This window comes from Oreochromis niloticus, linkage group LG10 (genome assembly GCF_001858045.2).
Source record: "Oreochromis niloticus isolate F11D_XX linkage group LG10, O_niloticus_UMD_NMBU, whole genome shotgun sequence".
NCBI classification, from domain to species: domain Eukaryota; kingdom Metazoa; phylum Chordata; class Actinopteri; order Cichliformes; family Cichlidae; genus Oreochromis; species Oreochromis niloticus.
The window spans coordinates 12,421,463-12,435,477 of NC_031975.2; the positions used below are offsets into that span (position 1 = coordinate 12,421,463).

The following is a 14,015-nucleotide window of genomic DNA, read 5'->3' on the forward strand; positions in this document are numbered from 1 at the left end:
CAAGAGATTTGTTTGCCTTCATATGGACAAAGTATGCAAAGATACGCTCCTGGAGCACAGGCACTTTCTGCTGGAAGTTCAACTCTGCCCAAAGGACACGTCATCTGCGTTTGCAAACAGTAAGCATTGTGAGCAGCTCATGAGTAACAATAATATTGCACAGTGAAAGCAACAGATACAGCGAGCCTGCTAGCTGTATATTTGTATGTGAGGCAGTTTTCTGAGAAACGCAAAAACACTGCGTTGAGCAGACTTGCTCAGTTGGTAGCCGTGCTTTGTTTCCTCTTCCAAAATTTTAGGGAACCGTTTTAGTGCAAGTGCAGAAATGTTTTACTGACATTACATCCGGCAAAGTGAGAGGTGCTGCCCTGCTAATAAGACAACAGCTCTGAGAATCACTAGTTTTGCAGAGCGAAACCGCCGGTGAAACCAACCAAAGTGGCTACAAGCTAGCGTGTTAATTTAAGGTCATGTATTGTTTTTCGTGCTTTTTGTTAGGAACCTCTTTTTGTATCGCTTCAGAGCAAAAGCAGACATATTTTGCTCAGTTACCCTTTAAGGTGCATTCAAAAGAGACAGAACTGAATCACTCGTGAAAGGCTTCTGCTTTATAAAAATGGCATTTTAGTTCACAAAGACAAATGAATGGCACTGGAAAATGGAGAATACAGAATAAGATAATTAAAAATGTATCAGTTATAATCAAGAAAAAACAAGTTTGAGGCCAGACTGCGTCCTTGGTTATTATCTATAAAGAAAACCAATTCTACAGTTTTCCGTGGTCTCTCAGTCCACTTGGTCTTTGTTCAGCTCGACTATAATAAAACTGAGCTGCCAGCAGAAACACCAGCGTTAGAAATAACCAACCACACTCCACGAGAAACACGTGGAGCTACTGAAGATTACGATTCACTCTGAAATGACAAAAGTGCTGATATGTCTCTGTGCCTTTCTTCTCACATGTTGCTGAGCTGGCAAAGTGAGAGCCAGACTTGAGGAAGATCAGGAGTCTGATTAGAGCAAGTACAGCGCTCTCCAAAGTCTGCATTACACATCACACCTGAGTAAAGAGGAGGTAATATTGAAATCAAATGGGGGAGAAAGAACAACAAAATGTAAAATCTCACATTAAAATGTTCACGTTTTGATGTGAAAAGTGTCTCTGAAGTAACGTAGTCGGCATCGAGAGCGGTTCCCATTCATAATTACACAACAATACGAAAACTAAAAATCTTGGCATTTCTTCTCGTCTTTTTTGTCTCCTTTGGTGAAAGATCAAAGTGACATTTTGGGACAACAAACCAGTTTGGGTTTTTTTTTTTTTTTTTTTTTGTAATGACATGACAATACAGAACTGTGTAAACTCTGGTCTGCTGTTCCTCTTTGTTCACCACATGTACTGAGTCCAAATCTTGGGTGGATGTAAAAACACTGACCACAAACTGCAAAAAACAAACAAAAGCACAAAAAAATAAAGAAGCAGTCAGTCCGCACAGCTTCATCACCTGGTCCCTCTGTGTGGCAGAGACCTGCCAATCTCTGCACAACAGTTCACACCATAGTTTTTTCTCCCTATTTTTTCTGGTCACGAATAAAGTCGCCAATCCCTTGTACGAGTCCGTGTTCAAAGTGGCTCACAGAAAGAGGATCCAGAGTGCTCTCAGTACTTGGCAGCACCTGTGTGCTGGGGTCATGTCCAGAATAAGAGGCAGGTCAGCTAGAAGGTCACAGTTGCAGTGCTCTTGTTTTGAAAGGTCATTGTTTGGATGCTGGAAAGGATTTTCCTCTGATGCCCAGCCAAAGTCACACCCATGTGCAGCAGATCCCTAAAGAAATTTAAAAAAATGAACTAATTAGAGACAAATTTTCCTAAACTAATTTTTACTTGGATAAAATAAGTGAGCAGAAAAACAAAAAATGGGAATATGAACTAACTGTGTGGTGATCTGGGCCAGCTGGTCCACTGAGTTGAAGCCAGCCTGAAGGAAACTGTCTTCGTAACGCTCCATCTTGATGGCCCTAAGCCAATCCCCCACCGAAGCACACGGCGGGAGAGCTAAAGGTGCACGCTGGTCCAGCAGGGGGTAGGACGGCCTAGGGGACAGGGTGCAGAAACAAAGGAATAACTTACATTCACCGTCACCAAAACCTCAGTGAGGAGCTTATACATGTCCTGCAGCAACATTCCAGGTGACAAGTCCAACTGAGTGACTGACAGGGACAAACAATGGGATTTGTCAGGGGTGGAGTGTCCTCAGCTGTATATAACTAGCCGACAGGCAGAATGTTGAGACAGGGAAATGGGAACAGCAAGTGGCTGACAGGTCACAGCAGGACACCGAGGTGGTGCACAAGATTGGGCAGCAGGAGGCTAATGCCTGCCCTGTCACTGTCAGGGCTTTAAATGGACACTAAGAATAAGACATTGTGAAGACATGCTTGAGTTTTTCTGTGCATACAGTAAGGCCAATAAATTTTTGGACATCAATTTTTCACGGACTACATATAAACAGGAAATTCCTGAACAACTAATGCAATAATTTTGTTAAACATCTTGAATTAAAAGCTGCACTTTAATCACATTTTGTTTGTTTAGGTTTAAAATCCACCGTGGTGGTCCAAAACCTCGCTGATCCAACTGTAAAAACACATCAGCACTCTCACCCTGCTCCTTCTTGAGCCACTATTTTCAGCGACGCGGGGTTGCGGATGAGTTTGTCCAAAGCGCTAACGAGCTCCGCAAAGCGAGGTCGCGCCGACCGGTCCTTCTGCCAGCAGTCCAACATCAGTTGGTGCAGGTGGGTGGGGCAGTCAGGCGGCGGGGGCAGGCGGTAGTCCTGCTCTATGGCATTGATCACCTGACGGAAACATGCATTAAACATGAGTTTAATAGTCACGGTCAAGATTTAAACACTTCACTGATCACCTAGTTCCAAGTGTTTTGAAATGACTGGAAAAACTCGGCTAACAAAACCTGAAAAGTCCTTCCAAAAATCTAAGAAACAACCCAGCAAGGCTTTTCTTGCTTCAACTTACATCCTGGTTGCTCATGTCCCAGTACGGTCTTTCTCCAAAAGACATGACCTCCCACATGACGATGCCGTAGCTCCACACATCTGAGGCTGAGGTAAACTTTCTGAAGGCTATTGCCTCCGGTGCTGTCCAGCGGATTGGGATCTTACCTCCCTGCACAGAAAGGTAAACAGTGAGTGATGCAGAAACTTCACGTAAACATGGTCCAGCAGGGAGCTGGGGAGGAAACTGAAGGTAGGTAACATCCTAAGTTAAAGTTAAAAATGTTTTATGATCAACATAATATTTCAAGAGATGAAAAGTATGTGGATAAATAAAACAGTCTGCTATTTATTTATGCATTTATTTAAATCTTAAAAATCTAACTGATAACTAATTGTAGAGCAGAAGTCACACTGATAATCACTATTGCTGATAATTAGTGTCCTGATGTCTGTGCTAGAGATTAAAATTAACATATTGGGATGACTTCTATGATTTCCATCCTACTAGACTACTGCGTATGCAATGAATGACAGGCTTTTCTCCTTAAGCATTAACTGAGGATGGCTGTTGTCTCACCAGAGAGCTGGTGTAGGTTGGGTCAGAGGAGTTCTCCTGAAGGAAGCGTGACAAGCCAAAGTCAGACACCTTGCACACCAGGTTGCTGTTGATCAGGATGTTGCGGGCAGCCAGGTCTCGGTGGACGTAGCTCATCTCTGCCAGGTACTTCATGCCAGAGGCAATGCCACGCAGCATACCAACCAGCTGGATGGGTGTGAACTGGCTGTCGTTCAGCTACGGAGAGGACAGAACCAGTTCAGTCTGAGAATGAGCGGCACTACGGTGTGTTTCAGTGTTTTGAGAGAAGCGTGCTTTGGCGTTGGTTTTTCCGACTCATACTGACCCGTAGAAATGAGTCCAGAGCGCCGTTCTCCATATACTCTGTCAGGATCATGACTGGACAGCTGGCTGTAATGATTCCCTCCAGATGGATAATGTTGGGGTGTTGGAACTGTCCCATGATGGACGCCTCAGACAGGAAGTCCCGTCTCTGCTTGTCGGTGTAGCCACCCTTTAGAGTTTTAATTGCAACGTAGTTTTCCTTTTTTCCTGGTATCTTCAGCCGTCCTCGACACACCTCCCCAAACTCGCCTGCAGCACACAGACACGTAAACACACTATTATGGCCGTTTTTTTCCTCCCCGGCATGAGTTTACCTCATTATGAAGACAACTGTTACATTTAACAAACGCAACGCTTGCTCGCAGCTAGCAGTGCCCTTTGGTTTGAATGAGGGCCACCAATATTGGGAACATATTTATCAGTTAATTGTGTTTTTTCTGCAGCCAAATTGAATTTTGAGTGATAAAGAAGAATCCGGGCAATGGTTTTAAATGCCACAGAATCTATTTAATTTAGTAATTAGGTATTTTTTAATAAGGTTATTTTGAGAGATAACAATATGCTAAAAATAAAAACAACACATCACAACAAAACGCAACCTGTGCAGTCTGCAAGTCCTCAGAAAGAGCGGACCAGTGCAAAGTTTACAGATTTATAAATCACAGGAAAAGCATACGGATGGGCTTACCAGCACCAATGACCTCCTCAATCTTGACAAAGGAAACATCGATTTCCTTGGCAAATTCTCTCACTGCCTCATTAGGGTCTTCGTAGGTGAAAGGGTCGATATAAACCTTGACCCCTTTGAGAGGGGAGACAAACAGAAGCGTGGGAAATGAAAGAGCAGAAATGTTACAGAACCATGAGCGACAGAGAGCCCGGTCACATTAAAAATGATTTCCCCGACGTGAATGAATTGTAAATCAGAGCTGTGGTTCAGCGTGCATGTCCTTGATGTGTTACCTTGGCCAATGAGGTACTGGCTGTTTTTGTCACTCAGCTCCGGATCCTTTATTCGGCTGTGCCGGCTGCAGGTACAAAGAGATCAGTATAAATGAAACAAGATTAGGATCGCAGCGCAGTTATCTGAAGAATTTATGTTTTATTTCACTTTTTTTTTTTTTGGACAAGTGTTCCTAATGCTTTATCAACCCAACGTGATGCACATCAACCACCTCACAATGGGACTGTTCAGATGCAATAAGAACAACACAACACCTAACAAAGCTATGACGGGTCAGAGGTCACTTCAGCCACATGCACTCTTAAAAATACATCATCATTCTTATGGTTTGAGAAGCCAGCACCGCCTTGTTGTGGACAGTTTTGTCCGTGCCGTAAACACGCAATACACAGTGACATGTGGTGGTGCTGAATACCGGAGACAACCCATATGGTTCTGCTCTTTGACGCAAGCGGCTCCATTAAAATTCTGCTGGTGCAAACTCATCCCTACAGTACAGTAACAACCCTGTAGCTACTGGATCGCTGCCTTCCTCCATTTCTCTCTCCCACCTCATAAGCCTAAAATAGCAATAATGCACCACCCTCAGTTAGTGGCAGATCTGGGCCTTACTCACTGGTTTGTGTGTGTGTGTGTGTGTGTGTGTGTGTGTGTGTATGTTTGAGAGCGAGTGTGTGCGCGTGTCACAAGGTCACAGCTATTGTTCTGTCCTGTGGAAACAGGGTTGGGACGCCTGCATCCTGTCTTTCCCTGCCCTCTACCTCTATCGTCATCCTTCTCACACACAAATGCACGCACCTTCTCCCTCTCTTTTTCCCCGTGATGCCATCCGACATTATTTACTCAAACAATGAAGCCTAAGGAAAATGTTCTAATGAGCAGGATAGCTTTTAGCTGTGTAAGCAAAAGAAATCATGAGCCTTGCTTTGTGTCTGAACTGCTTCACAGAGGGGGGAAAAAAAAAGAAAAGGTGTGAGTAACAGAGTGCAAAACCACCGTTGATAAGATATGATTTGTATAAACAAAAGAACAAAGCAGTGCAAAACTGTAAAATTGGGGTCACGTTTGTTATTGGTTTTTGATTTCTATCCTTTTCGCTCCATTTCCTGTTATTCCACGAGCTTCTTTCACTTGCAAATCTGTCTTGTTTTCCTGTGCCTATTTCCCTTTCCCCCGTTCTCACCGTATGCAGTAGGCGGCCACAAAGACGAAAGTGACAAGCAGCAGCATCCCGACAGCGATAAAGATGCCAGGTACCAAGAACTCGGAGCCAGAGTCACGTCCTGGGAGAGACGGCAAACAAAAGAGAGAGACAAGAAAATAGGAGACAGAAAGTGAGAGAGTTAGAGCAACACAATGACAGAAGCCATGACAGGAGGTTTACATAGGTAGTAAAGAAAGGTAAGGGGGGGGCGACAGGAATTTAGATTATTAATGAGACTCAACAAGGATGCAGATGATAAATTCATAAAAGAAACTGTGCAGGGATTGATTATGCAGGGATAAATGTTTGTCACACCCCCAATTTCCAATGCAGTTTGTCATTGGAAATGATTTTTTTAAATAAGAAAAAAAAAAGAGTAATGTGTGTGTGGCTCTTCTTCAAGAGAAAAGAAGACCTCTTCTTACCATCGGGCAGCGTGCGGAAAATGATTGGTGGACTAAAGCTGCCGTAGCCGGCCTGGGTACGCGCCCGGACCTGCACTTCATACTGGCTAGCCCGGCGGAGGTCTGTCAGTACAGCCTGGTTTCTGTTACTCTGTATGGAGTGGCACTGATCCTCGCTACGCTGCTCCTTCTAAAAGCAAAAAAAGAATGAGGCCAAGGCAATAGTGAAAGAAGAAAGGATGATGATGTCAAGCTAGTTAATTAGTCAAACTGTCCTGAAATGAACACTAACTTCAATTACATCAGATAATAATAAAAAAAAAAAACATTACAAATATGTTACAAATATCTTAATTGTTAAACACCTTCATGTAAAGTGTATACTGCACAGTTTAGAGAGCTTCTTCACAGATCCACATGGTCTAAGCCACGTGTCGCGCCCCTTTAACTACATCTGCACTGAGAGTGCTTTCTTCTATGAGCCTGTAAAAAAGAGATCATCTATCTGAACGGACAGTTCGGGGGATGTCGTCAGGGAGCTCTTACCTTCTCACAGTAGCGCAGCTCATACTGCAGGATGGTGTAGTGTGGCTGAGTCGGGACCGACCAGTGCAGAGTCAGACTGCTCTCTGTGGAGTCGCTCTTCCGAATCACAGACACCAGTGGCGGCACTGCACAGATGGCAGCAGAATTATAAATACAGTGAAACTCGGACTATTTATACCTTTCCACCTATCCTCCTGCAGCTCTTACCGTCATGGCTTGTAGTGATGTTGACACTTTCGCTGGCAGGCTCCTTCTCGCTGAGCTGAGACACTCCGTTGAGTGCCTGAATAGTGAACGTATACGTTGTGTGTGGCAGCAGGCCCCACACCTCTACCCTGTGACCCAGCAGGCCGTCTTTCGCAGGCCGGTAACTGACGCCGTCTCCGCAGGGGAGGCACGTTTCCTTTGGTGACCTGCACAGAGAGCACCTGACGGCGTAGCTCAGGTCGTTTCTGCTGCCGCTGTCCAGCGGCTCATTCCAATCCAGAGTGACGGTGGTGAAGTTGACCTTAGGGATTATGCTGCGAGGGGCCGAGGGAGTTCCTACAGTGAGAGAAATAGTTATAATAGCATGCTTTTTCCCTATTTAAAAAATACTGCAAACTGGCAGTCATCCAAGTTCCGGTATGCGAACCAATCTGCTTAAAAAAAAGAGCTGATTGAGAAAATTGATGAAACTTTCATGTATGTGCTTACCTATAATGTGTTTACGTATAGGTAATATAAACTAAAACAAAATACAACAAATGATGTTGTTAAATTTGATTATGAGTAAATCTCTAGCTGCAGGCAGCATCCATTTAGCTTGACTTAACCATAAAAGCAGGATTCATGGTTGGTCAGACCTGTTTGGGATTTCATAACCCACCGAACATGAATCTCTTTCAGAACTGGAGCATCATATATACATGACAGAATTACACATTAATCCGATCAAACTCAAATATCGCAAAAATGTCAAACTATTCCCTTCAATCTGGCCTTTTCCCGGTCCCAAAGGCAGCATTTTCTAAACCTCTTAAGACCGTTTAAGCAATATCAACATAGCAGCATCACCTGTTATGATTTTTTTGTTTTTGCTATGATAAAGTGCCTTCAGAGAGCACCAGTATTATCAAGTTATATGGGGAAAAATATTGAATCGTACTTCATGTTTTTTTCCCCTGTGGAAAGTTGCCCCGGTGAAATTACAATATATGAAAGTTCTGTGTTGATCTCCGCTGTGCCATTTTGCCACTGTTTTACTTTTCCATGACCCACACATATTGTTTCTTTATGATTTCTGATATAAGCTGAAGCCATTTTATTCAGCCCGCACATGTAGTCACGAAGCAGAACAATGCTCTTGCAGTTGCTTTGCGTCACAGCGGGAGCATATGTGCTGCTGGATTTAACTGGTGCAATTACGTTTGTCTAAAACTGGATGATAATGATCACCGCCTGAAAATTGTAAGAAGATAGCTATTGCCTCAAGCCAAGCATAACTAAACAGCAAGACCACTCAGGCACTGTGAATGAGTTTCTGTTCCTGCCAAGGAGAGAGAGCTTTGTCACTGAGCCTGCAGCTAACTTAAGTGCTAATGGTGTTCTCATTGGAAACCCGAGTGGAGTAACATCGCGCTCAATCTGGGCGAGTATGAATTCTGAATTCAGCATTTGGCAACAGGGGATTTTTAGAGGTGACGCATTTTTAAGTCCTGGCAATCACAATGCGCTTAATTAAAAACCACCACGCCTGTCACAAAAATGTAAAAACGTATACCCTATTTTCAGGAGGGAAAAGGTCTGGCGTGAATTTCAGGTGGCTCGGCTGGTTTAAAATTTTGCATACAAATTGAAAATAACATTACGTGCCGAACTGCTCAGGCAATCCGGCACAGCAACAGAATACATAATAGAAATTAGCTTCTTAAAGAGATCCATTATTAAGATAAAGCCTTTGTAATTAAAGTTATCAGTAAAAAATAAAATTGGTGGATGTGAATTCCAGTTGGTATTTGTATCACACCTGCAGGGGTAGCAGCCACAGTCAACAGCCTGATGCGGAGTGTCACATTGTTTCACATCAGCTTTGTGGCCCTTCCGAGAGAGCGCACCTAATTAAAGACCCCCCTTCCCATTCACACACACCCAAAATGAGCCTGAATTGAAATTCCTGAATCCGCATGGATGTGTCACTTGAGACCATCAATGCCTACTTCACTTTGGACAGAAAGCCCTACCCTCCCACCCTCACCAACAACCTGTCACAAAGGACATGCATCTCAATGCCCAGCCGTGAGACAAAAGCCACAAAGCAGCTCAGCGGACCCTGGCTAAATGACACCGGAGGGGGAAAAAAGAGAAGTAGCACCAGAGATGTCAGAGGAAGACAAAAAAAGAGAGGAGGAGACAGTAAAGAGTGTTGCTTAGCACCTCCATATTTGCATGTGGATTAAGCACTGTTTTACTTACTAGTGCACGGGGTGTCAGGAGTGTCTGATTCGGCACGTAGGTACCCAGGGCGACATTCACACACTGACGCTCCCCTGTTGGTGGCCTGGCTGAATCCTGGGCAGCCTCTGCACTGTCCCTCTACGCCTGACTTAAACTGGCCCACAGGACAGGCTGAAGAGGACAAGATGTGAGAACAAATAAAGGCACATTAGCATTAAATACAACAGTACATTGCATAACGCCTTCACTGTGTCCTGTATAGGCCTGGGTCAAACTCAATTTGCAAATAAATCCTTTATTTCGGTGTGCTTAGGTGCCAGATGGTTGCAGATTGACAGACAGAAGCATGTAATGAGGGCTATAAACTGAGACAATCACAGTAATGAGACTGACACTAATAGTCAATTTAGTGAAGGAAGAAAAAAAAAAAAAACTGCCTGTGACTGACATGCTGCTTATCATTGAATTTACCTGGCCATATCTGGATAATGAGACCAGACATGTGGCGGTCCTTATGAAAAAACTGTCATTGCTTATTGATTCAAACATTGTTCCAGGTCTCCTTTTGTAAAGCCCAAACCAGGACCGTGGTAAGATGTAAGGACACCGTGAACGGAGTCTGAACTCATGCTGAAAGGACTGGCTGAACAATCAATTAGTCGAGCGATGGAAAAACAATTAAGCACAATTTTGACCAAATCTACAACACCGCTCCTGTTTTTCTTCGCTTCATATCACAGTAAACATCACCACGTCTGACGTTTCAGACTAAACCATCAATCAATCAAAGAAAATAAATACACGTAGAAATTAAGTATGACAACAGTCATTAGCCGCAGCCACTACATGGTCTGAAACCGTGCACACCTCAGCTTCTGCTCACCAGCAAAGCCCCATCCAACGCTTGTTCTAACATGTGAATGTGTAATAAGCTGTCACCCTGCTAAATACCGCATACAATGGCAGCAAACGTGTTTACTTTCTGCGTTCAGTCTGGGCGGCTGATACGCAGCTGCTGAGTGAGAGAAATACAACAATAAACTTTCACACCGAGCGGGAGCATTGCTGCAGTGAAAAACTGACACATTTCACAGGGTCAACGCTCTCGCCGATCGTTCCTGACTGACATTTACCGCAAGGAATTTGCCACATGTGAAGAGCCGCCTGTAACCTCGGTGCTTTCGAGCTCCCGCAAGATGACACAAATAACACTTTGTGATTTACAGAAGCAGTCGCTATTGATTACTGTGCAACTTTTCAGTGAATTCAGCTGTAAGATTGTTTAGCACTTGCAGCAGTCCACATTAAGATAAGTCAGTATTCTGGTTCAGGCATTTTTTTTCCTGAAGGAAACAAAGCTTTTGAAATAGAAATGAATCTTTTTGGAGTAGATTAGGGGCTAGTTCTAACCTATTTAGTTTCTAATCTTTATAATCATGTATTTGTCTAACAATAATAAAGCTATACCGCCACATGAGGAGAAATATACCCCTCCCCCAGAGCAGTATTTATGGTCTTATAGTGGTTCATTTCAGAGACCTGGTTTAAATATTCTAACCATACTTAGATGAAACACTAAATCAACTTGACAGCATTCATAACTTTTACATTTAAATGCTCATGTTTGCCCCAGAAAATATATGTATAGTCTCTGGCAAATAATGGTATTACAGCAAAATGAATTTTAATTTTAAACCCTGGCGTCGATTTCATTTTTCCGAAATGACCAGCCTCCCAAGCAAATTAACTGTCCGGTCTTTTCTGCGGAGGCAATTTCCCTTTATGGCCTTGTGAATGTTTTGCCTTGCAACTCTCTTCTGTGACAGAACACTGGAAAATGCCACCTCACCAGGAGCAAAATGTCGGAAATTATTTTTTTGTTATGAAAAATCATTATACCGCCCACGGAGATCAAACTACAGCCTACCTTCAAACACAGACAGATGAAACCAGGCGTTTCCCTGGGAAAATGTGGCATTTCTCCTTTTGTTTCTGTGTTTTTAGTGCTCGCCATTTATCTGTGTCGCTGCGATGCGGCGAGTGTGTGCGCGTGTGTGGGGGTAGTCCATGCGCGAGGCTTGTTAATTGGACTCATTAGGCAGAGCTGCTGCACGGCTCCTGAGAGAATCATCCTGCTTCTTCCTTCTTTTTTTGTCTGCTTTGCTTTGATGTTCTCAAAGTGTTATGATCTTTACCCCGAGCACCACCTCCCCCCCTCTCTCCCCTCACCTCTGCAGTCCTCCTGCACTCCTTCTATCTCGGCTGAGCCAGGAGTTGTCGCAGCAGTAAGCCTTTGACCCTGCTCTTCCTTTCAGAGATAAGTGCTGCTCCACCTGACCTCTCTTTCTGTCCCCTCTGTGTCACAGCCATTCCCCTGCCTCATTAACTTGCTCGGTCTCTCATTTCCTCTCAAACACTTCAACCCTCAGTGAACTCCCCGCCACCCTCGCCTTACCATTGTGTTCTTGTTTAGTCTGCCTGCCCTGTTGCCTATATGGGTGTAGTCTATATGCATACATGCACGCATGTCAGTTTTATTTGGCTTAACCTTGCCTCCTTCATTACCTGTGCATCTCGTGTACCCCTCAGCTGGTTCAAATCCCGGTACGCATGCACAGGAGGTTGTTGGCTGGCCCACCCACTGGCCATCCTCCCCGCAGAAGAGCTTAGGCGGCCGAGGACGGGGACCTTGCTGAGCTGCGTGCTCCACACACACACCCTGTGCCTCTTGCACTAGAGTACGCGGTATAGTCTCAGGGAAAGAGGAAAGAGCACTGACCAGGGGAGGACACTTCTTGAAGAACACCCTGACAGACAGCAGAGCCATGCAGGCACCCTGAGCCTGAAAGGCCAAGTAAAAGCCTCTCTTATTAAGAGGGCCGAGTCTCAAGGTCTTCACGTTCAATTTCTTCTCCCCGTCCTTCCTTAGTAGAAAGTCTGCAGCCACTGTGTCCACCTAAGACAGGAAGAAAGAGAAAAGACCTTATGTAATATCCAGATTCCTGCACGCACTGCTCAGCCATGAAAAGGATCAAACTGATAGTTTTGCATGTTTAGTCCATTAACTAGAAATTACATATGCTCCATATTACTGAAAATTTTACAAAGCATACCACTGTGATTTTTACATTGATTCACTGCCTTTCTGGCAGCCATTGTTTCCCATTTATTACAGTGTGCTTTGAACCTCAACTTGCAGGGACGAGAAACTTGCTGGAGTGGAAGGCAATTCATCACGGCGAACATTTCATCACTTTTATTTTTCTGTCAAAGTTACATTATTAGGTGGTAATGAAGTTGAGAAGCAGGGACTATTTTGACGCCACTATTTGGTGTTGTGTTCAAGGACACGGCCAACAACTAAGGTTTGACAATTAGATTGACTGCGCTGCATTCCTAAGCTATGTGTTTGGAAAATGAAACTCAGAAGATAAACATTACGAAAAGATTCAGGCTGTGAAACAGATTGAATGCACTGACAAGGTGGGTTTTAAAGCAGTGCTTGCTCCCAAGAGGCGAGAACATGATTGGAACATTAAAAAAGTCCCCGAACATTGACGATGTTGTGAAACTGACATTTAAAGCAAATCTTGGTCTCTGCAAACTTGTTTTGAATCTGTATGAAAAGCTGCACACTGAGGGGGAAAGAAATCCGTCACAAACGTGTACAGTACTGTGCAAAAGACTTGAGCCTGCTTCCAAGGAGCCAGACTTTCTTGTAACTTTTTAAAGTGGTCTGAAGAAGGTCTTTTAAAGTTTTTCTTTGGACATGTCTGCTGTTTTACTCATTTTAGTCCAGTCCTTATACCTAGACATTTTCAGATAAGTGTTTATTAAGCTACTTAACACTAACAAAGGAATAAAAAATAACAGTTTAACAGGCATAAAATATTATTTTTGCACCAACAAGGTGATTCACAAAGAGCTGTAAACCAAAAAAAAAAAAGAAAAATGAGAAAAAAATGCCATGTGGAGGACACAAGAATAAGTCGCAGACCTAAAAACCAAAGAGATGGGCACTATATGATATTCATGTCCTTAAGAAATAGCAAAAAGTCAAGCAAAGACCTGACACAGGACCTGGGAGATGCATCTGGCCAACTGAAGCCTCATCAGAAACAGTCTTGGTGGAAGGTTTGCTGTCAAAAGGCCATTCTTAAGGAAAGGAAGAGGCAAGAAAAGGTTGCGGTATGCTAAATTACACAATAACTGGACTTACAGAGTGATGGATTCAGATTTTGACATTTTTGGTTCAAACCATTATCAATATGTGCAGAAAAGTTCAGGAGAGAGCTACAGCAGTGAGTGTCTACAGCCATCTGTCAAACACGATGGAGGCTCTGTCATAGTTTGGGGCTACATTTCTGCCAGTGGAGATCTTGTCAAAATTGATGGAATCATGAACACAGAAAAGTACCATCAGATTATGATGCACAATGCAGCTATCATCTGCTTGGCAATGGCTTCATTTTTCAGCACGACAGTGATTCCAAAAACACTGCCAATGCAGTAAAATCATACCTGAATGAAAACACACACACAG

At 43.6% G+C, this 14,015-nt stretch overlaps 1 protein-coding gene across 1 annotated transcript in view; it reads right to left on the reverse strand.

Annotated features, from left to right (window-relative positions):
* Window positions 1-554: 554 nt before the first annotated feature.
* Window positions 555-14,015, reverse strand: part of ephb4a (eph receptor B4a) — a 39,716-nt gene continuing 26,255 nt past the window's right edge. Inside the window, exons 4-17 of the mRNA XM_003446779.5 lie at window positions 12,038-12,428; window positions 9,491-9,643; window positions 7,244-7,579; window positions 7,037-7,161; window positions 6,512-6,680; window positions 6,066-6,165; window positions 4,882-4,946; window positions 4,607-4,720; window positions 3,920-4,167; window positions 3,595-3,810; window positions 3,037-3,186; window positions 2,665-2,858; window positions 1,936-2,094; window positions 555-1,826 (exon numbers count right to left, since the gene is read on the reverse strand). Of these exons, the coding sequence (XP_003446827.1) occupies window positions 1,718-1,826; window positions 1,936-2,094; window positions 2,665-2,858; window positions 3,037-3,186; window positions 3,595-3,810; window positions 3,920-4,167; window positions 4,607-4,720; window positions 4,882-4,946; window positions 6,066-6,165; window positions 6,512-6,680; window positions 7,037-7,161; window positions 7,244-7,579; window positions 9,491-9,643; window positions 12,038-12,428 (2,529 nt within the window). The 3' untranslated portion in view covers window positions 555-1,717. The remainder of the gene's footprint in view (window positions 1,827-1,935; window positions 2,095-2,664; window positions 2,859-3,036; window positions 3,187-3,594; window positions 3,811-3,919; window positions 4,168-4,606; window positions 4,721-4,881; window positions 4,947-6,065; window positions 6,166-6,511; window positions 6,681-7,036; window positions 7,162-7,243; window positions 7,580-9,490; window positions 9,644-12,037; window positions 12,429-14,015) is intronic.